Genomic DNA, 24,583 nt, shown 5'->3' on the forward strand with positions numbered 1-24,583 from the left:
AACCTCAGCAATGTTGATTATGTTAGCAAAAAGCTGAGAATAACTTAACTAACTAATAATAGGGAGCAGGCTAACTAAATTATGTACATAACGAAACACTATATATCCACTAAAAATAGTGTTTACAGAAGAATTCCCAATGACATGAGGTCAAGGCTGTGTGTGTGTGTGTGTGTGTGTGTGTGTGTGTGTGTGTGTTTTCTATAGGCATATATAGGCATAGGAGGGAAATAATTGACAATGTTAACATAGATTGTCTCTAATTAGGATTTGGCATTGTTTTAATTTCTTCATGCTTTTCTGCATTCTTCACATTTTCCTGACTTTGCATTAACACCGTTCTCTTTGCAACAACCAAGAATCACGACATCTTCCAACCCCAGCTCCCATCCTATACCAGATGAGGTGACAGAGGCCCTGAGAGAGACAGTGGCCTTCCTAAGACCAAGAAGCATCTTAGATGACAGAGCAGGTGTAAAGCCCTCATCTTTTATCTTCTATGTCAGGTCGTCCCAACTTGGCACTTGAAGTCCATCTAGAAGAGAAGTTGACTAAACCACAGAGAGCTCCGCCAGCAAGGGCAGAGGTGCTCTAGCTGGCCAGGACATGCACACGCAATGAAGGGTGCTCTCAGAGGGGCAAGCAGACCACCATCTTAGGCTAGTCCAGCTGGACAAGCAGAGACCCACCCTCCCCCAAATCTCCCACATCACTGATATTCTCGATATTCAGCAACATCTAAGCCCTGCTCATGAAGATGGTTCAATGACACACTTACTGGTTGAGTTGCTGCGTGTCCTTTGGTGACAGGCTTTGGGAAACAGGAAGTTACTACTTTGTGCATCCAGTTTTCCGGACTTTTCTCGAGAGGAAGGTGTAGAAGCTTCCTGCAAAACAATTTCCATCTTTTATTCAGCAACTTAGAACAGAAAAACTGAGCTTTCGACACTGACCATGGAAGTACTTGTCAGATTGTCTGTCTCCTCCACTAAATTACAGGCTCTATGAGGGCAGCGATTTAGAATTACTGTCATCCATTAACTCATAGATATATTAATTCAGTTAATAAAGAATATGAAAATATAATATCTTTATGTGACAAAGAATACAAATTATAATAAAGAATGAATAGAGACTGCATAAATGTTGAACTAATGCCATAAATGTTGAATGATTATGTCAGCTATTACATGTCAGGTTCTTTGTTAGGCACTAGGGATTTAGCTGTGAACAAGACAGAGAAGGGCACTGGGAAAAGGCATTTTCATGACGGAAGACCGACGGCAAACAAGCAAACAGATAAAGGTGAAAGATAATGACAGAGAATAATAAGTGCTACCAAGAAAAGAACTAGAGACTGACGTGAATGGGAGGCTGGGAGGAATGTGTTAGAGAAGATGATCAAGTAAGTTCCATCATTCTGGCACATAATAGGCACTTAGAAACAGTCACTGAAAGAATATTATATAAAGAGATTTCTTAATATTGAACCATCCATGCATTCTTGAGTGTATTACAATTTTCTTATACTGCTGATTTCTCTCCGTAAAGATTTCATTTAGGACTTGAAAAATCAATAGTCAAGTTAAATTTGGTTATCATTCTGTTATTCTTTTTCTACCTTGCCGTATTGATCCAATTTTCCCCGCTTCTTTTTTATACTAATAATTTGGGAACTCATTGTACTGAGTCTATAAGCAGTATGTATTAAACCACATACTTGAACTCATCTCTCTATCAGGGTCAGTGATGAAATAGAAAACATATGACCCTTCCTCAGGTAAGATGAGAATCTGAAACAATTTCCACGCACTTCCCTCTCCTCACCCTGGTATTTTAGAAACAGAGGACAGATGGACAGAAGGCTAGAGGTTAACAATGAGGATAATGGTATTAATTATTTTACTTCTCTTCCCAGAACTACTTTTTGTATCTTTTTTTATTGCATAACTTTATTAGCCACAATGATCTTGACTTAATTCTTGAGTTATGTTGGTTTTATCCCTCACGACCATAAACCTTAGGAGAGAAAGAGAGAGTGTGGGTATGTGTGTGTGTGCTCTCAGGAAAGCTGTGCAGATGGAAAGCTCTCTGAATATTTGCATGTCTGAGAATGTCTTCCTGTGGTCGTCACACTTGAATGATTTGCTGAGTATAGAATTTAGGGGTATTGGTTATCCTATCTAGAAACTCTAGTTGGCTCAAATGCTACCTGGGATTTAGTGTTTTAGCATAGAGGTTTGCTAGGGGTACCTGCCACCCTTTTCTGACAGGTCTGTCTTGTTCAAAGCCAGGCTTGGCAGTGCCGGTTAATTTCGTGTGCCAAGTGCCTGCCGACTTCCAGCACCTGGTACATTTCCCAGAGTGGAAGGAGGGAGGATCTACCGCTGCCTCTCACTATGCACCAAGTAACCCATCCTCCCCTCCAGCCCCTGGCATTGTGAGCTGGTAGGTATTGGGGTTGAGGGGTCTGCTGGCCCCTGTCCCACTCATTCCCCAGGCCTTTCCCTCCCGTGTGGTCAACGGCAGGCTAACAAGCCCTTCCCTCAATCCAGTCTCACCTGCACTATGTCATGCAGAAAGTTCTCATGGGTTCCAGAATGTGGTTGGCCCCATTCCGTGGCTTCCTGTTCTGACATGCTTTTCTCCCTATTGGTAGTTGGTTTTTTTTTTTGTTTTTTTTTTTTGATAGAAATTTCTAAGAGGTGGGGGAGTTAATAAAATGTACTCTGTAACCATCTGGAGCCAGAAGTCCACTCACAGCCTTTTTTTCTTTTTAAAACTGTATCCAGTTCTGACACAAGGGGATCCTGCAAGAAACCACATATCAATTCCCTTTTATTTCTTGTACACATCAATGTTAAAATCAGAGAACTCATCTTCCTAGACATTCATTTTCCTTTTCACCAGCAGATGGCGCTATATTAACCTGAACAAAATTATCTTCCTTAACCAGGGTAGCCCAGGAAATGTTTTAAAGGAGAGAACAGGGATTATATGGAAGGTGGTTTGGTTCAGTTGAATTCTTGAGACTCCATATTTCTAGGACTTAGCAAAATGACTGGTTCTTTGAATTAGCTGTTTCTTACGATACGGTAGTCAAAAGATATTTCTTAGCTCCAATAGTTTCTTGAGGTCATGTCCTAATTCTAATATCAAGACTGCCCTCTGGCATTATTCCCACCTCTTCATGTTCTCCAGTGAGACTATGAAAGTAAATAATAACATGTTATTTCAGTAGCTCTTTTGGATTCACTGATAAAACAGCCAGTATGTCTACTTGTTTGAAGTGAAGCCTTATTTGCAAAGTACAATTGAAATGTATTTCCCCCCAAATATCTAGTAAGATGAAGATAAATAAGTAAATGAGGTAAACACAAAACATAGAATACTAAGTATCTTTTAAAATAATGTTTATAAAGAGCTTTTGGGATATAGATATACTTGTATTATCATGGTAAGTTAGAAAAAAAAGATATTATGATCTGAATAGAGTCTGACTACAATCATGTAAAACAGGCCTAGAAAAAGGACTGTAAATAAATACACCAAAATAGTAACACCCTTTCATTCACCATATTTTACTAAGCATTTACTACGTACGAGGCACTATCCCAAGGATGAGGATACGGCAGTACTCGAGAAAGACAAGGTCTTGCTGTCATGAATTGGCAGGATTGTGTTTGGGTGATGGGATTATAGTTTCTTATTTTCTCTTTTACAACTTTCTGTATTTTTCATATATTCTATAATGAGCATGTATTACTTCAGACCAGAAACAAGTGATTAATTTTACATTTATTTCCATTGTCACATTAGAAGACTTAAAGTATATTTATTGTTAAATTTCTTTCTTTTAATCCTCTTTATAAAGCTCCCTGCCCAAAACATGATTTAGAAATTGCTTGACATATAAAGCCAATCGATGGCAGAAGAATCATAGAAATGGAGTCTTTTTTTTTTTTTTTTTTTTTTTTGTCCAGATTACCTGGAAATGGTTAACACCACATTCAGAACAGGGAATCTTAAAAGACTCTAGACCTTATCCAGAAGAAATTGAGCCAGCGGGTCAACCACTCGGCCACCCTCTTCTCTACATTTCAGCGTCTCAGCCTTTTCTGGCCATGGCTCCAGGAACAGTAATCTCACTGTGGACATGCCGACCATAGATCCTCTGCTGCCTGCGCAAAGTTTATGGACGAGTCCTTCTACTTCACAACTCTATGTCCTCCAGCCAAAGCTGTCTCAGACATGAGACATGTAACCTCTGCCATGTAGCCAGTCTCTGAACTAGCTGAAGCTTTCAATGAGTTGCATCTAACCAGGCTACTGTCAAGCTCTCGGATAGTTGTGAAAAATGGAGGTGCTTCACTTTGACGTGGCTGTGGTATGAATCTGCTCACTGGATAGCTGCTACAGGGAAGAATGGAAATGTACTACCATAAACAGAAGATGAGATCTAAGTAGCAATTTTCTATCAGACATATATGTAAAAAACTATATGGCCCCTAAAAGCTCCAAAAATAGAGGCAATGCACAAGTTCTATGGACCTTCTATTTCCTGGACATCAACAAGTATCCAGTGCTCATCTAGACTCTGAGATCATCTCAAGGTATTATTCATTCTTTTTAATCACAAAACCCTGAGCATAATGTTTCTCCGCGAGATATGCACAGTGGGATAGAGCAGATAAAGGGTCATGAGGTCAGCAGCATTAAGCCTCTTATGACCCTGGACTGGTCAGTTGATTGGTCTTGGCATCCTCTTTTGTAAGGTGAAGGGTTGGTCTAAACAACTTCTATAACCACTTTCGGCTCTATACTTCTGAATGTAACTGATGATTATGTTTAAAGAGCAAAAGGGCTACTGTCCTCTCTGAAATGATCACATGTCAGAAGATCATTCACAAGGACAAAACATCCTCCCTTGGTTCCCTGGCCCCTCTCCGTCTGGCAAGGATGTCCTGGGTGGAGTGGTTTCTCATCAAAGGAGTCTCTGTAGGAGCCCCTACGAACATTTGCACAGAACAGAACTCTTCTATTCTTGCTCCCAAGGTGGGGCTGCTCTTGAGGCCAAGGATTTGTCACTGAGGTCAGAGGCTGGCAAAGTCATTTCCAGACACATTTCCCCTTGTTCTCCTCAGAGACTGCAACCCAGAGCAGCAGTTCTGTGGGTGGTGTGCCCCATCCTTACCTGGGTGGCAGTCTCTACATGTATCAGTCCCACTGGTGCCTGAGTGGGGAATGAGGTAGACTGTCCAGAGAGCCCTCCCAAAGTAAGGACCAGTCACGTAACTGCTAGGACTTAACAGCCAACCCCAAGAAATGGAAAAAACCCATGATCCGCATGTAACCAAGGAATAAACCTGGAATGAAGATGCAGAATTCTGGGGCATATTTTTCTACAAGCAACATTATTCTGGAGTCTAAACTGTTCCCCAAAGGTTACAAGGCTCTATTACTCTGTTAGAAGGGTTCATTTTGTATACAGACCCTTAACATTGCTGACACAGCTTGATGCTTCTGGAGCTTGGTGACTGCATTCCTCTTACATACAAGCCTTTCCATTTTCTCTTTGAACTGAGATGCTATAGTTGCTCCAGTCTAAGGGAGCCACAAAATGGAATCCAACTGCCCTCCTGATCAAGGCTTGTTTCCTGTGGTTGGGCTGATCATGCAGCAGCAGACTTGATCTTTAAGTCATAAGGATAAATAACTGGCCCCAGCAGATTGGTTCTGGGATGGTCACATGGTCATGTGGGATGCTGAGGCCACACACCTCGTGATATGGAGAGGAAGGGTGGAAACCAGAAACCTAGGAGTCCTCCAAAAGTCCTGCTTCTCCTCCCGTGGTCCCTACATGACCACAGCCACAAAGTCCTTGTAATTCTACCTTCTCAAAATTCCCCAACACATCCATTCTTGCTGGCTATGTTCTAGTTCATAGTATATCTTTTAGATTAGGCTATTACAATGGCCTATGGGATCTAAGAAAAGTATTTTTAAGAATATTTTTAACAAATGGTCTGGGACAACTGGATATCCACCTGTAAAAGAATGAAGTTGGACCCCTTCCTCACACCATACACAAAAATTAATTCAAAATAAATCATAGACCTACAAGTAAGAGCTACAACTATAAAGCTCTTAGAAAAAAAATATAGGACTAAATATTCATGACCTTGGGTTAGAGAAAGACTTGGTAGATATGACATCAAAAGCACGAGTGACAAAGGAAAATACAGATAAATGGACTTCTTCAAAATTAAAACCTTTTGTGTTCTAAAGGACACCATCAAGAGAGTGAAAAGACAACCCACAGAACTGAAGAAAATATTTGCAACTCATATATCTGATAAGGGACTTGTATCAAGAATACATAAAGAGGGACTTCCCTGGTGGCTCAGTGGTTAAGACTCCATGCTCCCAATTCAGGGGACATGGGTTCGATCCCTGGTCAGGGAACTAGACCCCACATGCATGCCGCAACTAAGAGTTCGCATGCCACAACTAAGGAGCCGGCGCAACCAAATAAATAAATAAAATGTAACCAAATAAATAAATTAATTAAATATTTTTTTAAAAAGAATATATAAAGAACTTTTACAATTCAATTATAGAAAGACAAATAATCCAATTTTTAAAACGGACAAAGGATCTGATTAGATATCTTCCCAAAGAAGATATACAAGAAGCCAAGAGGCACATGAAAACAGATTCAACATCATTAGCCACCAAGGACATGCAAATCAAAACCACAATGAGATACCACTTTACACCAACTAGGATGGCTATCATCACACCCACTTAACATCCACTAATATATGGAGGATTTGGAAAAAATAGAACCCTCATACATTGCTGGTAGAAATAAAAAATGATGCAGATGCTTTGGAAACAGCTTGGCAGTTCTTCTAAAAGTTAAATATACAGTTACCAGATGACCCAGCAATCCCTTTCTTAGGTATATACTCAAGAGAAATGAAAATATACATCCACACAAAAACTTGTGCACAAATGTTCAAAGCAGCATTATACATTATAGCCCCAAAGCAGAAACAACCCAAGTGTCCATCTGCTGATGGACAGGTGAATAAAATATGGTATATCTAGACAATGGAATATGATTTGGCATAAAAAAGGAATGAAGTACTAATATATGCTATAACATAATGACCCCTGAAAACATTACTCAAGTGAAAAAAGCCAGTGACAAAAGACCATATACTGTATGATTCCATTTATAGTAAATGTCCAGAATAGGCAAACCTATAGAGACAGAAAGTAGATTAGTAGATGATTAAGGATGGAGCAATAGTGTGGTGGGGAGGGGGTAATGAGGAATGACTGCTAATGGGTATTAGATTGCTTGTGTGGGTAATGAAAACGTTCTAAAATCAGATAGCGGTGAAGGTTGCACCACTCTGTAAATACACTAAAAATCACTCAATAGTATACTTTAAATTAGTGAATTGTATGGTGTGTGAGTTATATCTTAATAAAACCACTTAAAATGGAATATTCATCCATTCATTCATTGATTCACAGTTTCCCTGCCCCCAGTCTTTTCTCACTTCAATCCCTCTACACTCTGCTGACAGCATGATTTTACAAAAATGCAGATGGTATGCATGAGACTTCCTAATTAAATCTATGACATATTCAAGATCAAATCCAAACTCCCTGGCATGTCACTGAAGGTCCTTCCTTCTCTAACACTACCAAAAAATTAAATAAATAAAATAACCCAATCAAAAAATGGGTGGAAGATCTAAATAGACATTTCTCTCAACGAGGACATACAGATGGCCAAGAGGCACATGCAAAGCTGCTCAGCATCACTAATTATTAGAGAAATGCAAATCAAAACTACAATGAGGTATCACCACACACCAGTTAGAATGGGCATCATCAGAAAATCTACAAACAACAAATGCTGGAGAGAGTGTGGAGAAAAGGGAACACTCCTCCACTGCTGGTGGGAATGTAAACTGATACAGCACTATGGAGAACAGTATGGAGTTTCCTTAAAAAACTAAAAATAGAATTACCATATGACCCAGCAATCCCACTACTGGGCATATACCCAGAGAAAACCATAATTCAAAAAGACACATGCACCCCAATGTTCACTGCAGCACTACTTACAATAGCCAGGTCATGGAAGCAACCTAAATGCCCATTGACAGACAAATGGATAAAGAAGATGTGGTACATATATACTATGGAATATTACTCAGCCATAAAAAGGAATGAAACTGGGTCATTTGTGGAGACGTGGATAGACCTAGAGACTGTCACACAGAGTGAAGTTAAGTCGGAAAGAGAAAAACAAATATCGTATATTAACGCATATATGTGGAATCTAGAAAAATGGTACAGATGAACTGGTTTGCAAGGCAGGAATAGAGACAGATGTAGAGAACAAAAGTATGGGCACCAAGGGGGGAAAGTGGGGGGCGGGGGTGGTGGTGGTAGGATGAATTGGGAGATTGGGATTGACATATATACACTAATATGTGTAAAATAGATAACTAATAAGAACCTGCTGTATAAAAAAATAAAATAAAATTCAAAAAATGAAAATGAGGAAAAGATAGGAGCAGGCATTTCACTGAAGAGGATATACAGATGGTAAATAAGCACATGAAAGTACATTTAACATTATCAGCCATTAGTGAAACACAAATTAAAACCACAATGAGATATCACTACACACCTCTCAGAATGGCTAAAATTTAAAATAGTGACATCAAATACTAAGGAGGATACAGAGAAACTGGATCACTTATACTTTGTTTACATGAATGTAGAATGGTACAGCCACTCTGGAAAACTGTTCAGCAGTTTCTTTAAAACTAAAACACAAAACTATGGCACAACCCAAAAATTGCACTCCTGGGCATTTATCCCAGTGAACAGAAAATTTATGTTCACACCAAACCTATACAGGAATGTTAACATCATCGCTATTCATAATTGCCCCAAAGTGAAAACACCAAAGATGCCCTTCGATGGTGAATGGTTAAACAAACTGTGTTACATTTGTTCTAGGGAAGGATTGGTTCAAGGATTCCCGAGGATACCAAATCTGCAGATGCTCAAGTCCCTTATGTCCAGTCTGCCCTCCCTATCTGCGGGTTCCGCGTTCGCTGGTGCAACCAGTTGGGGATCGTGGAGGCAGAACCTGCAGATACCGAGGGATGACTGCACACCCCTGTCATGCAATGCTTACTACTCGGTAGTAAAAAGGAACTAACTACTGATACATGCAAAAACCTGGATGAACCTCCAGAGAATTATGCCGAGTGAAAAAAAGCCAGTCCCCAAAGGTTACATACTGTGTGGTACCATTTACACAAAGCTCTTGAAATGACAAAAGTATAGAAATGGCTGCCATAGGTGAAGGCGGAGGTATAGGTGGGAGACAACTGAGTGTGGCTACAAGAAAGCAACATAAGGAATCCTTGCAGTAACAGAAATTGTTCTGTATACTGACTACTTCAATACCAATAATCTGACTGTGACAGTATACTATAATTTTACAAGATGTTACCATTGGGGGAAACTAAGATATATGGATCTCTTTGTATTATTTTCTCATATCTTCATATGAATCTCCAATAATCTGGAAACAATTTAATTTCAGAAACTATTTTAAGATGCATTTCTATATTCCAGAAAATAGCAGTTAGAAAATAGGATTATTAAAAAAGATGACATTTACAATTGCACCAGAAAATAAAGAATGCCTAGGAACTAATCCAATGAAAGATATGTAAGCCCTTTCTGAAAAAAAATTACAAAACTTACTGAAAATCATTAACTAAGGCCTGAATAACGGAGAGGTACATTATGTTCATGAAAATGGGAGGCTTACTATTCTATAAATGTAAGTTCTCCCCCAAATTCATTTACAGATTTAATGCAGTACTAACCAAAATTTCAAGTGTTTTTTAGAACATCACAAACTGATCCTTAAATTTTTATCAAGAAGCCAAGGGCCTCAAAGAAAGACACAGACCTTAATAAGCACGAAGAGAGAGAAATTTCAATACAAGAGAACAATACTTATTTTAAAAACATAATGATCAAGACAGTAGTTTTGGCATAACAGAAGCAAACTGACCAATAGAACAGGACAGAGAGCCTAGAAACAGCTTCACGTTCATATGAGGAAACTTGATCTGTGAGAGAACTAATACTATACTTATATTTGTGGGGAAAGAGGGTCACTTCAATAGGCCTGCTGGGAAAACAGATTAACCATGTGGAAAAAATGATAATGTACTCCTACACTTCACAAATACCGATTCCAGGTGGATTAAAAACATAGAGACAAAAGACAAAATTATAAGATGCTCAGAAGACAGTAGAAGAGAACAGACATTATAAGAGAATGTGTTTACTTTAGAAAAGGATGAAATTTTCCAATAAGATACAAAAAGCACAAAGTACAAAGGACATGATTGACAACTCCCACATAAAATGAAGAACTTCTGCTCATCACCTAAAGGGGTAAAAGGACACACTAAAAATTAGGAAAAGAAAAAGAGCAACAACTCAAAAGATAAACAGAAAAAGCTTGGAAGGAACTATCACATAAGAGGAAATTCAAAAGTTCCATAAACACGTGAAAGTATGTGCAACCTTTCTAGTAATTAGGGAAATGCAAATTACAATCAATATGAAAGACAGTTTAATAGGCCCCAGACTGGAAAGTTTAAAAGCCTGATGATATCAAGAATTGATGGGGACTTCCCTGGTGGTCCAGTGGTTAAGACTGCACCTCCCAAGGCAGGGAGTGCGGGTTTGATCCCTGGTCAGGGAGCTAAGATCCCACAGGGCTCACGGCCAAAAAACCAAAACATAAAACAGAAGCAATGTTGAAACAAATTCAATAAAGACTTTTAAAAATGGTCCACATCAAAAAAAATCTTTAAAAAGAAAACTGATGAAGGTGCAGAGCAATCAAGAAACTTACACCTGTTGATGGAAGGGTAGATGCCACAATCACTTTAGAAAATAATTTGGCGTATCTGGTACAAATGAAGATATTCATACCCTAAGACTCACTGATTCCTCATCTATTTTTATGCCCTAGTGAAACGTGCAGACATGCACATGGAGAAATGTACAAGAGCGACCGTTGCAGTACAGTCTCTGAAGAGGAGTAAAGGGAAATATTCCCAAAGCCCGTCCATAGTAGGATGGATAAATCAATTGTGTGTTCACAAAATAGAATACCATGAAGCAGTGAAGATCAATGAACCACAGCAAAATGGAATAGCATGAATAAATTTCTGGAACATAACACAGAGTAACAGAAGTAAGTCTATGCAATTGCGATCATATCATCTTCAAAAATAACTAGAACTGAGACTTCCGGTTCTAGGACAAGACGGTGTCGACTCACTTTCCTCCTCTCTGCTAAATACCCTGGAAATTATTCAACAGATAACAATAAAAAGATTCTGAATGCCAGCAAGGAGAAGGTTAACTGGCGAGTGACCACAGAACTTGATGAATGACAGCCTGGTGAATTCTTTGTGTTTTCTTATAAAGCACTATACACCCAAATCAAGCACTAGAAAGGCCTGCAACCCAGAACTGCCAATAGGCAATGACAAGAAACAAGCAAACAAACAACAATGCTCTCTCTGGTCTGGCCAAAAGACCAGGAAACGGGAAACACCAACAAAGACCTAGTGGGATCCCCAGCCCCTGCCCCACAACCAGGGTACCAACAGGAGGTGTGACATGTCTGTCTTGGCAGCAGCAAACCCTGGCAGGTGTCCCAGCCCCTGTTCCACAACTAGAGCACCGGCAGGTGGTCCAATCTACCTGCAGCAGTGGCAGCAGCAAAGCCCCAGGCTGACCCAGCCCCCAGTCTATAACTGGGGCACAAGCAGGAGGTCGATCCACCTGTGTGGGCAGGATCAGTATTCCTGCCCTCCAGCTAGTGGCAAAGGAGACACAGGGCCAGAAGCTTCTGCCCATCCTCACCCTGAGCAGCAGATGGTCACCAGTGATACCGGCAGGCCAGAGAAGCTCCTTCCATCCCAGCAGGCAGATCCGCAGGGATTAAGCGAGAGCTCTAGCCATGCCAGAAAAATGAAGCAGACCAGAATAGCATAGCAAGGGCTCTTAAAACTAAAATGCCATTATAACAAGAGCCCACAAAAGTAGTCCAGAACTATATGTTAAACGTAAGCAGGTGGCTGCCTGCTAAAATGGCAGATTTAAACCAGATCAAAAGACTCCAACATAATAATGCAAATGTCCAAGATACAATTAAAAGTCACTTCTAACATCAAGAACCAGGAATACATGATTTGAATAAGAAAAGACAACCACTGATGCCACTACAAAGATGAATCAGATGTCAGAACTATCTGACAAGGATTAGAAAGCAGTCATCGTAGAAATGCTTCAACAATCATTGACAAATTCTCTTGATACAAATGAAAAATTAAGAGACATCAACCAAGAAATAGAAGCTTTTTTTAGAAGAAGCAAATGGAGATTAGAGAACTGAATTCAAGAAACCCAAAGAAATTAACACCAAGATACCTCATAATTAAACTTCTGAAAACCTATAGACAGAGAAAAAAATTCTTAAAAACAACCAGAGAGAAATGATACATTACCTCCCCAAAAAAACACCAAGTCAAAAGACAGATTTCACATCTGAAAACATGGAAGGCAGGAGGAAGGAAGACAATATTTTTCAAGTGAAGAAAAATTCATGCCAACTACAAATCCCATATTCATCAAAGATACCCTTCAGAAACAAAGGGGAAATAAAGATATTCTCAGATGTAGGAAAAACTAAAAGAATGTGTTGCTAGAAGATCTACCCTTAAAGAATGTCTCAAAGGAGCTCTCCAAATGAAAAGAAAATGATAAAACAACTGGAAACTTCAGGAAGGAAAGAACAGCAGAATTGGTAAAAACAGGAGTAAACATAATAGATTATTTTTCCCTTCATGAGTTTCTTTAATCATATTTGTGGTTGAAGGAAAAGTTGTAACGTCATTCGATATGGTACTCAATGGATATAGAGGAAATATTTAAGACATGAAGAGAGTAAAGGGGCCTAAATGAAGTCAGTTTTCACTCAAAATAGCAAAACGCTTGTACCAATATGGCAATACATAGCAATATGATAACATACCAACCACTATGCAAATTATAAATAGTGATACACTCAAGAATATTGTAAATAAATCAAAACAGAACTCTGAAAAATGTTCCAGTAATCCACAGAAAGGCAAGAGAAAAGCAACGAAGGAACAAGAAATAGAGGAAACAAACAGAAAACAAATAATAAGGTGGCAGACTTAAGCCCCAACATATTAATCATTACTTGAAATGTAAATGATTTAAACACACTGATTTTTCTTTAAATGTAAACAATCTAAATACATCCAAAATAGAGAGATTGACAGAGTAGATAAAAATTTAAAATGACCCAACTATACGCTGTCCACTTGAAAAAAATGACATAGGAAGGTCAAAAGTAAAAGGATTTTAAAAAGATATGAAAAGATGAATCAAAAGTAGCTAGAACTAGTGAATACATCATTCAGGAATATAAACAGATATGGTACACTCTAAAGAAAAGCTGGGGAATGAGAGCCCCACAATTAAGGATAGTGGTTACCTCTTTGAGGAGTGGGAATGGGATGGCAACAGGTAAGGGCACTCAAGGGACCACAAAGTTCATGGTACGTTTTGTTCCTTCAACTTGATGATTGATAGAGAGGTATTTAGGGCAACTTTATTTTTTAGAGTGCATATACATTTTATAAATTCATTTTTATATTCTCAGTATTTGACAAAATATTTTTAAGATCCTAAAATAATAAATTATGATACATCCATGTGATGGAAACTCACACAGGTTTTAACATTTTTTCAGACATTCTCCTGTGACTAGTACCCAGAATTCATTCTTCAATGGGAACACACACATTTGTGTTTCTGTCATAAGTTACTGTAGTAAAATAAGGAGGCACAGCATGGCCTAGAAATCCAGAGGGAGAAGGTTGTTTCAAGTAGGGATAGTGGAAACTAAAGAATAAAGGAAGGATCGGGAAAAGCTTCGTGGCCGATATTCTATTGACGCTGAGCCTTAAAGGATGACTAAGACATGGATTCATGAAGACAAGAGTCAAGAAGGTATTCCAAGCAGAAGGTATTCCAAGCAGCGGGGGCATCAAGGGCAGAAGCCTGGAGAGAGTAACTAGTGGGACGGATGCAAAGAATAGGGAGAAGCCTTAGGTGGCCTGTAATGTACATATGAAGGGCCATACTGAGAAACAAGAGTAGGAAAGGTAGATGGTTTACTACTTCTTCCCAATTCACCTTCTCCTCCTGCTTCTTTCCACCAAACCCCCTTTCCCTAACCAAATGGTGTCCTGTCAGAACCAATGAGGTTCAGAAGACCAGCTTCCAAGCAAATAGCTCCAAATGTCTTTGACTATGGAAAGAGCAACTAGAAATCACGTGTAGCGATGTCTGGAAGACAGCAAGGGCTCCTTAAACATACCTGTGGGCCGGTCCTCCCGTTTCCTGCACGTGGACCACCCTAGGCTCCCTCCCCACACACAGGGGATGTGGCTACTCCGTGGGAGTCCTGGAGTCCCAAGCTTCCCTCCCAGGGGCTGCTCTCAGCCTCCACAAGCTGCTCTTCTGTGGCAGGAAGAGGCAAGCGGCCAAAGGATTGGGTTTCCCACTTGCCAAGGAAGGCTGGGCCTCAAAGCCACAGGCTGAGCTGCTCGCAGGCAGCAAGACGAAGAAACTTGTCTGCTCACAGAGGGCCTTGACCACCCTCTCTCCCCGCAACAGCACATGCCAGAGATTCAGACGGTTGATCTGACCTCATCATATCCTGAGTCACTCTGCATGAGTGGTGACTTTGCCTAACCGATAATTTGAATTTGTAAAGAAAAGCAGGGTTTTCCACACTACAGAGGCCATTCCCATGTGCATCAAAGCATTCTGCATCCTTTTAGGAAGGCAGCCCCAGAGGGAGGGCCTCCCACACGTCTGGCCTCATCTGCTGCTCTCCTATTCCCAGATCGAGTGTCCAGTGACTCCAGACCCCAACCAGTGGGAATGCCCAAAGCAATGTCCAATGTAAACCCATGTGTTGGCTCAAAAAAACCAATGCCAGCTCAGGCTATGTCAATAGACTCTAGGCCTTAAGGGTGGCCTCATTATACTCATTTATGCAACAACCGTTCTTCCCACAAATATTTATAGAGCCATTACTATGTGCCAGTACCCAATCTCATCCAGTGCCATAAAAAGAGTGCCAGCTCCAGGGTAGATAAATACTGGCTTCAGGCTTCTTTGGTGATCTGCTAATATTTAGCTAGAGAGAAACTGAGAAACAAATGAGGTGGGAGGCATCAGATTGCATCAAAGGACCTTGCGCCCCCAACCCGTCTCTCTCCCCTGGGTCTATCAGATCAAGAGCAAATCACACCACTCATGTGTACAGCCCTAGGCTGGAGGGGTGCCAGGGTGGCTGTTTGCTGGAGTTGGGGGGTGATGATTAGAGAATTGCAAGGTGTCCTCATTCTTGCAGGTAAGACCTCTTGTGGTACTGGACTGTGCTGTGGGTAGTAGAAGAAGGGGAGTATGGCCGGTGGCCAAGAGCCAAGAAAAGTCTCTCCCTGTGCCACCACATTCCAGTGCAAAATGCTGAGAAATCCAAGAACTTACTTGAACTTGGCTGTCCAAGTACTTATGAAGGTATGTTTGTCAAGGGAGGAGGACAGAACATATATATATATTTTTTTATAAATTTATTTATTTATTTATTTAGTTTTGGCTGTGTTGGGTCTTCGTTTCTGTGCGAGGGCCTTCCCCAGTTGCGGCAAGCGGGGGCCACTCTTCATCGCGGTGCGCGGGCCTCTCACTATCGCGGCCTCTCCTATTGCAGAGCACAGGCTCCAGACGTGCAGGCTCAGCAGTTGTGGCTCACGGGCCTAGTTGCTCCGCGGCATGTGGGATCCTCCCAGACCAGGGCTCGAACCCGCGTCCCCTGCATTGGCAGGCAGACTCTCAACCACTGCGCCACCAGGGAAGCCCAGAACATATATTTTTAAACATATTCTTACCTTGATTTATAACTTTTAAACGTGGAGATATTTGGCATGTAGATCTCCATTGGTTCTCTTGTCCCAGATCCTGCCCGTGTTAGAGGCAGGCCTGCTTCAGGCAGAAGGAAAGTGATCGCAATGAGAGGCACAGAAATGCAGGAATGAATGAAGAATGATGGAACCGGTAAACATGTGAATTAATGGAAATGAATACTGACTCTACAGAACAATAATAATTATCTAGTCTTGAGTTTTAAATATTTGTAGACTTGAGATGCATGACGATAATATCCAAAAAAAAAGTGGGACATGTAAATGGAGCTGTGTGCCTAAGGTCTAAGTGTTGTCTGAGAACTGATAAGAGTACAAATTTATAGGAGACTAAATCATTAAGAACATAGCTTGTATATTTTAATGGTTAAAAAATAGTAAAAAATGTATAACTAAGAAGCTAATAGAAGGGCAAATGGAGTGGTAAAAAAAAAATGTATTAATCTAAAAGAGGGCAAGAAGAGATGAATAAAAAAAACAAATGTAAAATTTTGCAGACAACTAGAAACCAAAAATTAAGAGAGTAGATATAGACCCAAACTCATCTGCAATGATGTTAAATGTAAATGGTATCAATACTCACTATTATAAGATAAAGATTGTAAGATGGAAGAAAAATAACCTAATTACATGCTGTTTACATGAAATATTCCTTATATAGGTGAACACAGGTTGTAGATAAAAAGAGGAAAAAAATATGCAATGCAAACACTAACCAAAAGACAGTAGGCTAAGCTATACTAATATCAGATCATTTTTCTGCAAAAGTAATTGATAGACTAAAGAGGACTATTCCAAAATTATAAAGGTGTTAATCCACGAGGAAAATATTTTTAAATGCTAAATGTGTATGCACAGTAAAAATATAACTTCAAAATATATAAAGCAAAAATTGACAAAACTAAAAGGAGAGGTAGATCTACAATCATAACTGGAGACTTTAACACACTTCTCTCAGTAGCTAATAAAGGAATGGAATCAATAAAGATAAAACTGATCTGGAAAATGTGATTATCGGACTTGACCTAATTGACATATATGGAACACTGCATCCAACGATAACAATATATATATTCTGTCTCAGCAGATTCCACTGAGTAAAGTTATCCACAATATGTTCTCTTCTCTGACTACAGAATAATCAATCTAGGAATAGAGAGAGAAAAAGAAAAATTAGAAAGTCCTCAACTACTTGGAAATGAAACAATACAATTCTAAATAAACCTTGAGTCACACAAGAAATCACAAGAGAAAAATATACACGTCTTTATCTATTTACCTACTTATCTAAAATAATGAAAATATAGAATATCAAACTTTATGGATGAAACTACTAAACTTAGAGGGAAATTTATAGCATTGGATAAGGAAAAAAGCTGAAAATTGATTATCCAAGCTTCCTCCAAAAAGCTAGAAAAATAAAAGCAAAAAATTAGACCTAAAGAATGTAAAAGAGGGCTTCCCTGGTGGCGCAGTGGTTGAGAATCTGCCTGCCAATGCAGGGGACACGGGTTCGAGCCCTGGCCTGGGAAGATCCCACATGCCACGGAGCAACTGGGCCCGTGAGCCACAATTACTGAGCCTGCGCGTCTGGAGCCTGTGCTCCGCAGCAGGAGAGGCCGCGATGGTGAGAGGCCCGCGCACCGCGATGAAGAGTGGTCCCCACTTGCCGCACTAGAGAAAGCCCTCGCACAGAAACGAAGACCCAACACAGCCATAAATAAATAATAAAATAAAATAATTAAAAAAAAAAAAAAAAAAGAATGTAAAAGAAAGGAATAATAAGGATGAGAGTAGAGATTAATTAAATAGAAAACATAGGACAGAGAAATTCAACAAAATCAAAAGCTTTGAAAAGACATAAAATAGATATATCACTGGAATGATAGATGAATTTTTAAAAAGAGAGAGAGAAGGCAAAGCATTAATAACAGGAATGAAAAATGGACATCACTACAGTACAAACACACATCCATGTCCACACACACACACACACAAGTATAAATAAAACTGGGGAAATCTGAATGAGATGAGTAGGTTTATCAATGTCAAAATGCTGACTGTGATATTGTACTACAGTTTACAAATATTACCTATGGGGGAAACTGGGAGAGGATACACAGCATCTCTCTGTATTATTCTCTACAACATCATGTAAAGCTACAATTATCTCAATAAATTTTTCAATTAAAATGTACTAATAGTTTATGAACAACTTTATGCGAATAAACTCAGAAACTCAGATAAAAAAATCCTAGAACAAAAATGCATCTTATCAAAACTGATACAGGAAGAAATTAAAAATCAAAACATTCCTGTATCTATTAAATAGATTCAATGGTAGTTTAAAGACTTTCCACAAAGAAATCTCCAGGCCCAGACAGCTCATGGGTGAATCTTCCAAGCATTTAAAAAAGTATAGCACCAAGACTGCCCTGGTGGTCCAGTGGTAAAGAAGTTGCCTTACAATGCAGGGGACACAGTTTCGATCCCTGGTCAGGAACTAAGATCCCACATGCCACAGGGCAACTAAGCCCATGCGCCTCAACTAGAGAGCCCACGTGCCGCAAACTACAGAGCCCACGTGCTCTGGAGCCCGCACGCCACAACTAGAGAAGAGAAAACCCGCACGCCACAACTAGAGAGAAGCCTGTGCGCCGCAACAAAAGACCCTGCGTGCCGCCGCTAAGACCCAACGCAGCTGAAAATAAATAAATAAATAATAGATAAGAAGTAAAATAAAATTTAAAAATAAAAAAGTATAGCACCAATATTAGTCAAACTATTCCAGAGGATGGAAAAGACAAAATATTTCCTAACTCATTTCATGAGGCCAACATACTCATAATATGAAAATCAGACAAGGATATTACAAGAAAGGAAGATTTTACGTTAATCTCTCTCACAACACAAATGGCAAAAATCACAAACAAAACATTAACATATCAAACCACAGTTATATTAAAAGGATAATATACCAGAACTAAATTGAGTTTATTCCAGGAATGCAACGTTGTTTTAACATTCAAAAAAGTAAATCAATGTAATTCACCACATTAACAAGAATGAAATAGAAAAATCCATATAATTATTTCAATTAATGCAGAAAAAATGGCATTTGATAAAACTCAACAATTCATGAGGGGAAAAATAAAACTTTTTTTCCAGCTGCAAATAGAAGGAAACTTCCTCAACCCAATAAAGAGTATCTACAAAAAACAAAACCAAAAACACAAAAAATAACCCTACAGCAAACATTTATTTGCAAAATAATGAAACTTCCACCTTAAGCTCAGGAAGGAGATAAGGATGACTGCTATCACCACTTCTATTTTACATTATACTGTAGGCCCTAGCCCAGTGAAATAAAGGGGGAAAATGTATAAAAATTAGAAGGAAGAAATAGAGCTATGATTATTCAAAAATAGCAAAAAAAAAAAAAGAATTGTGTATGCTGAAAACCAAAAAAACTGCAGCCAAACTTTGAAGAAACACATCATGTCAGCAGACTGGAAAATTCAATATTGTAAAGATGTCAGTTCTTTTCAAATAAATCTATAGAGTCCATGCAATTCTAGTAAAAAGCCCACCAGAATTATCAACTCTAGTTTGTAGAACAAAGCTAGAGGACTTGTATTACCAGATATCAAAAAACTTGTGCTAAAACTATCATCATTAAAATTGTGTGATATCAGTGAAAAGAAAAAGAAAAAATACTTAGAATGGAGAGGCCAGAAATAGATAGACAGATACAGTTCTTGACTTATAAAAAAGATGACATTGTTGTACAGTGGGGCAAGGACGGGCTTTTCAAAAAATAGTGCTGGATCAATTGGATATCTATATAGGAAAAAAATTTTTTAATGTGTACACAAGGTATACAAAAATCGGCTTCATATGAATTAAAGATCTAAATGTGAAAGATAAAACAACAAAGCCTCTAGAAGCATCACGGGGGAATATCTTTATGAATTTGCAATAGACAAAAATTTCTTTAAAAGGACCCCTAGTAAATCTGGAGTCAAGCTCGACTTGTGGGATGCAGAAGTGGTATCTCTCTCCCATTCCCACCACCTCCTCTCTCCCCCCTCCCTCCACTGTCCCCCTCTGCATTTTTTGCCCCAATCCTACCCGCACACCCCACCGCTCTGGCTCCCTCCAGGGAAGCACTACCTACAGCATTCCTCCACACATGCTGAGCCTCCTGGAGGGACAAGCAGGTCCCTTAGGTCAGCTTGACCTAAGCCATTCTCTTGTTTTGAGATTGCTTAGATGTCACAGTGATTGACCTGGGCCCATTCGCCTCTAGGGAGGTTCCATAACGAAGGACATAAATCCTATGACTGTAGAACGCTCTGGGAAAATGAAAGGTAACCTTGAAGGCTCCTTCGAGGATGTAATTCCCCGACTACCCATCCCCTACATGGGACCCTTTCCATAAGAAAACTGAACCAGCAGAGCCATAGCTTAGGGGAGGGGACAAGGAACAGGATTAATTATGTTCACACCTGCAAGCAATCTGAGGGAAGGAATAGTATCAAATGTGTTTCTCTATCCCCAGAGGAGAGCTCATAGCCGGTGCTTTGCCAATGTTTGAGAAACAGAAGGAAAGGGATGAAGGAGAAAGGAGAAGAGAGAGGAAACAGGGTGGTTTAGGTAAGCTTCAGTCCCACCTGAGTGGGCTCCCTCCCCTTTGGCCTCAACATCCTACTTAAAGGGCGTTTAAAAATACTCTTGCCATTTGGAAAAAAACAGTGGGTCTGGAGTAGCCAAGGAGTCTGTGCATTCCCTCCTTTGAAAAGTCGAAGTCTGATACATTGCGTTTTTGTTTATTAGGTTGGGGAATCTGGCTTTGAACATTCTTCCCCAGGGGTCTGGGAGCTCCTCCTGAAAAAGGACCGTGCCAGTCCCTTAACGCACAGCACAGATCCAAATGCTTACGCCAGATTCTGCACATCCCTGCCCGGCTTTGTCACATCCCTGGGTGATGATTTACTTAGTCCTAATTGTGCCAAACACAACACATCCAATAAGGCTTTTTTTTTTTTTTTTTTCAGTTGGCTGTTTATCTAACTTCCTCTTTTTTAATTTTCATATTAGGCGTTTCTAGAGAAGAGGCTGATGTCACAGGGCCTCTTTCCAGATGTTGTTTTGAAATCAGTGTAACCATGGCATTGCTGGAAGCTGAGGAGTCCATCTGGGCCAACTGAGTCATGCCTGGGTGCAGGGCAGGAGCCGGGCGGGGGCTAGAGTGTCCCTGTGAGAAGGGAGAGGGAGGGGGGTGTTACTGAGTACACAGAGGCGCCTCCAGAAAAGGATATTGGGACAAGCTGTCACCTTTGACCTTTCTGCCCTGGCACTTTTGATACAGACAACTGAAACACTTACTGGCTTAGAAGTCATTAATGGATAGTTAAAGATCACCTGTGCTCCTTAAAAAGAAAAAAAAAAAAACAATCTTGGGTTCTGAGCTGGCCAATACCCCGCTCTGCCTTCCCAGTTCATCCCTGCCTGGAACTTGACTCAAATGCCCATCACTCCTCCCCCCACCTCAGCAAACAAACCTCTTTCCAGCCTCCTCCGACCCGTCCCTCTGCCTGTTCGCACTGCTGTGATCTGGATTGTCTACTTGGAGATCGTGCTTTCACCCGCTCCGGGATGCCCTTCCCCAGATAGAGCTGCACATTCCTCCTCAGCAGCCCCACGATTTCCCTTCCAGATCTGTAGCCACGCCCCGAAACAGGAATCATCTGTTTCATCCCTGTCTTCCTCATTAGCCCATGAGCATTGCAAAGCTACAAGTCTTGCCCACAGCCTGGCACATTTAATATATGCTACTGAATTCATTAATTACTTAATTACTCAGTGCCAGTCAGTATCCCCATCCTAAAGCAGAAATAATAATAATAGTATTTATTAAGCAATTACTATGCGCACTGCACTGTGGATTTTCTTATGTAAATACTTATAACTTTATCCTAAGGAAACTCATATATCATTATTAACATTCTCCATTTCATAGATGAGAAAATGGGCACCCAAAATGTAAAGTGACCAACAAGGACCTCCTGTAGAGCACAAGGAACTCTGTTCCATATCACGTAACGACTTAAATGGGAAAAGAATTTGAAACAGAATAGACACATGTATACATATAACTGAATCACTTTGCTGTACACCTGCAACTGTCAATCTCACAACACTGTTAATCAACTATACTCCAATATAAAATAAACAGTTGAAGTGAATTGTCCAGGATCACACAACTGGGAAAGCTGGACTCAAGCCCAAGCAGTCAGACTAATGAGCCCGCACCGCCAGCCCCTGTGCCATACTGCCCAACCTCGCCCCCGGAAATACAAATGCTGCTGTGACTTCCTTCCTCCCAGGAAGGAGACAATGAGATAGAGCTGTGAAAACATTTTCTAAACCAAATTATGGTGCACATGTGAATCACAGAGAGACGAAAAGGTGGAGCTTATCCTTGACCCCTTGCCAGTTTCCTGTCCTACGCCTGTTCATCTAGCTTCCCCGGGTCTCCAGCCTCCTGTCACTGGACAGGCGCCCAAAACGCAGCTCCAGACACCCTCTCCTGTGCACGGTGGCCCACGCTTAAGCCCTCGGTGCCTCCTCCCCTCCACATCTTTGCTCACACAGTTCCCTCCACCTAGGATTCTCTTCCACCCACCCCTGCTTTGTCAGATCCTGCGTCCTTCTGGCAACATCGCACCTTGTCCTGATCATTTCTGCAGCCCTGAGTACTTCCCATACTAGAACAGGCCACCTCCTTTCCCCGGGTTAGGTCAGGTCAGAACTTGCAGTTAAACTTGCTGCCTCTCGCCCCCCTCCATCCTTCCATCGACAAATCCCGTTGGCTTTGCCTTGAAAGTAAACGCCTACCCTGAGCATCCTCAGTGCCTTTCCCACGACCCTTTCAGTCCAGCCACGTCACTTCCGGCCTCGGTTATTGTCGTAGCTCTGCTAACTGGCCTCCCTACACTCCATTCTCTGCTCAGCAGCCAGAGTGCTCCTTGAAAGGATCGGGTCGCTCCCCTGCTCCGTCTTCCAAGGCTTCCCCATCCTTCTGAGAGTAAAACTCCACGTATGGTGCCTGGCTACCAGCCTGACTCCATCCTCCCCTGCTCTCCCCTTCCCTGAACGGCCCGTGCACCCTATTCTCCTCCAGCATTCCACAAGCACACTCTTCTCTTCCTGTCTTCGCACATGCTGTTCCCTCCGCCCGGAACACCCTTCCCCCCGATGTTCATATGACTCCCTTCTCTGCTTCTTTCGTTCAGGTCATGGCTCAAATGTCACTTCTTTAGAGAAGCCTTCGTGATCACCTTTTCAAAAAGGGCAGCGGCCCCTCCCCCTCACTCTCTATCCCTTTATCCTGCTTCATATTTCTTCAGAGCCCTTCACTCTCTAATATTATAGCAGATGCTAAGTCGTTAACGTCTGTATCCCCCCACGAGAATAAAAGCTGCCCAAGGGCAGGGACTGAGTCTGGCTTACTCCCTAGAACAGTGTCTGACACGAGTCGGTACTCTGTAAACATTGACTAAATGTACGGATACCCACCCCTAGAGATGTGCCGCCTCCTTTTGGGCCTCGCACAGCCCTCTTGGAGTGTATTTTTTTTCCTCCACTTGAGACAAGTTCCTTGAAGGCAGGGGCTGGATCCCTACTGTGCCTGGCACGTAACAGGTGCTCAGGAAATGCTTGTTCAGTTAAATAGAAGCAAGTGAAAAGTTCGTTCTGGAGTCCGCTGGAATCTCCAAGTGATTTTTAAATTTCATTTACGTGAGCTCTAACCTGGATAAATTGGTATTGTCATTAATGAACTTGATTCTCAGTTGGTGGATTGTATACTGGTCACATCATTGGTGGCAGACCAGGAGCCTGGCCGGGCTCCCCCAAACCCACTGAGCTGCTGGTCCCTCCTTCTACCCTATCGGGTGAGCTCAGGTCACATCAACAGAAGCCACCTTGTGGGTGATGGAGCCACCTAGGCTGGGTGGGTCCCTTGAGGTAGCTGCTTGTGTCTGGAGATTATTGGGCCTGACCTGCTAACCTGCTATATAATGTTACATGATGGTGTTTACTATTCATGTGTTAAGCAATGATTTTCTTCCTCAAGGAAGGATGCAAAAGCACTGCATCTCCTCCAAAGGTACCGGAACACCTTTCTTATTTGCTGTTGACAGTCACGTGACTGTGCCCAGCGGGTCTTGGCAGTAAGGTGTGGGAGAAGCCCCTCGGGGCTGGCCCATCCCTGAGTGAGCCGCACTGGCTCCAAGGTTCAGGGCTGTTTGGACCCCTGAGAAATCCTGCCTTTGATGGAAGGCTGAGGGCATAGGACTTACAGAGACTAATTTGAGAGTGAAATGCTTTAATCAGCCTCTATCTCACAGTAC

General features: G+C 41.0%; 1 protein-coding gene across 4 annotated transcripts in view; it reads right to left on the bottom strand.

Annotated features, from left to right (window-relative positions):
• Positions 1 to 24,583, bottom strand: part of IL16 (interleukin 16) — a 104,304-nt gene that overhangs the window by 45,564 nt on the left and 34,157 nt on the right. For 2 of the 4 annotated variants that reach the window (XM_068558885.1, XM_068558875.1), the window contains exon 3: positions 779 to 887. In XM_068558885.1, the coding sequence (XP_068414986.1) occupies positions 779 to 887 (109 nt within the window). Of the gene's footprint in view, positions 1 to 778; positions 888 to 2,561; positions 2,811 to 14,554; positions 14,608 to 24,583 lie in introns of those variants that run through there. The other 2 variants (XM_068558902.1, XM_068558893.1) reach the window with 2 other exon arrangements.

This window comes from Eschrichtius robustus, chromosome 1, assembly GCF_028021215.1.
Source record: "Eschrichtius robustus isolate mEscRob2 chromosome 1, mEscRob2.pri, whole genome shotgun sequence".
Classification (NCBI taxonomy): domain Eukaryota; kingdom Metazoa; phylum Chordata; class Mammalia; order Artiodactyla; family Eschrichtiidae; genus Eschrichtius; species Eschrichtius robustus.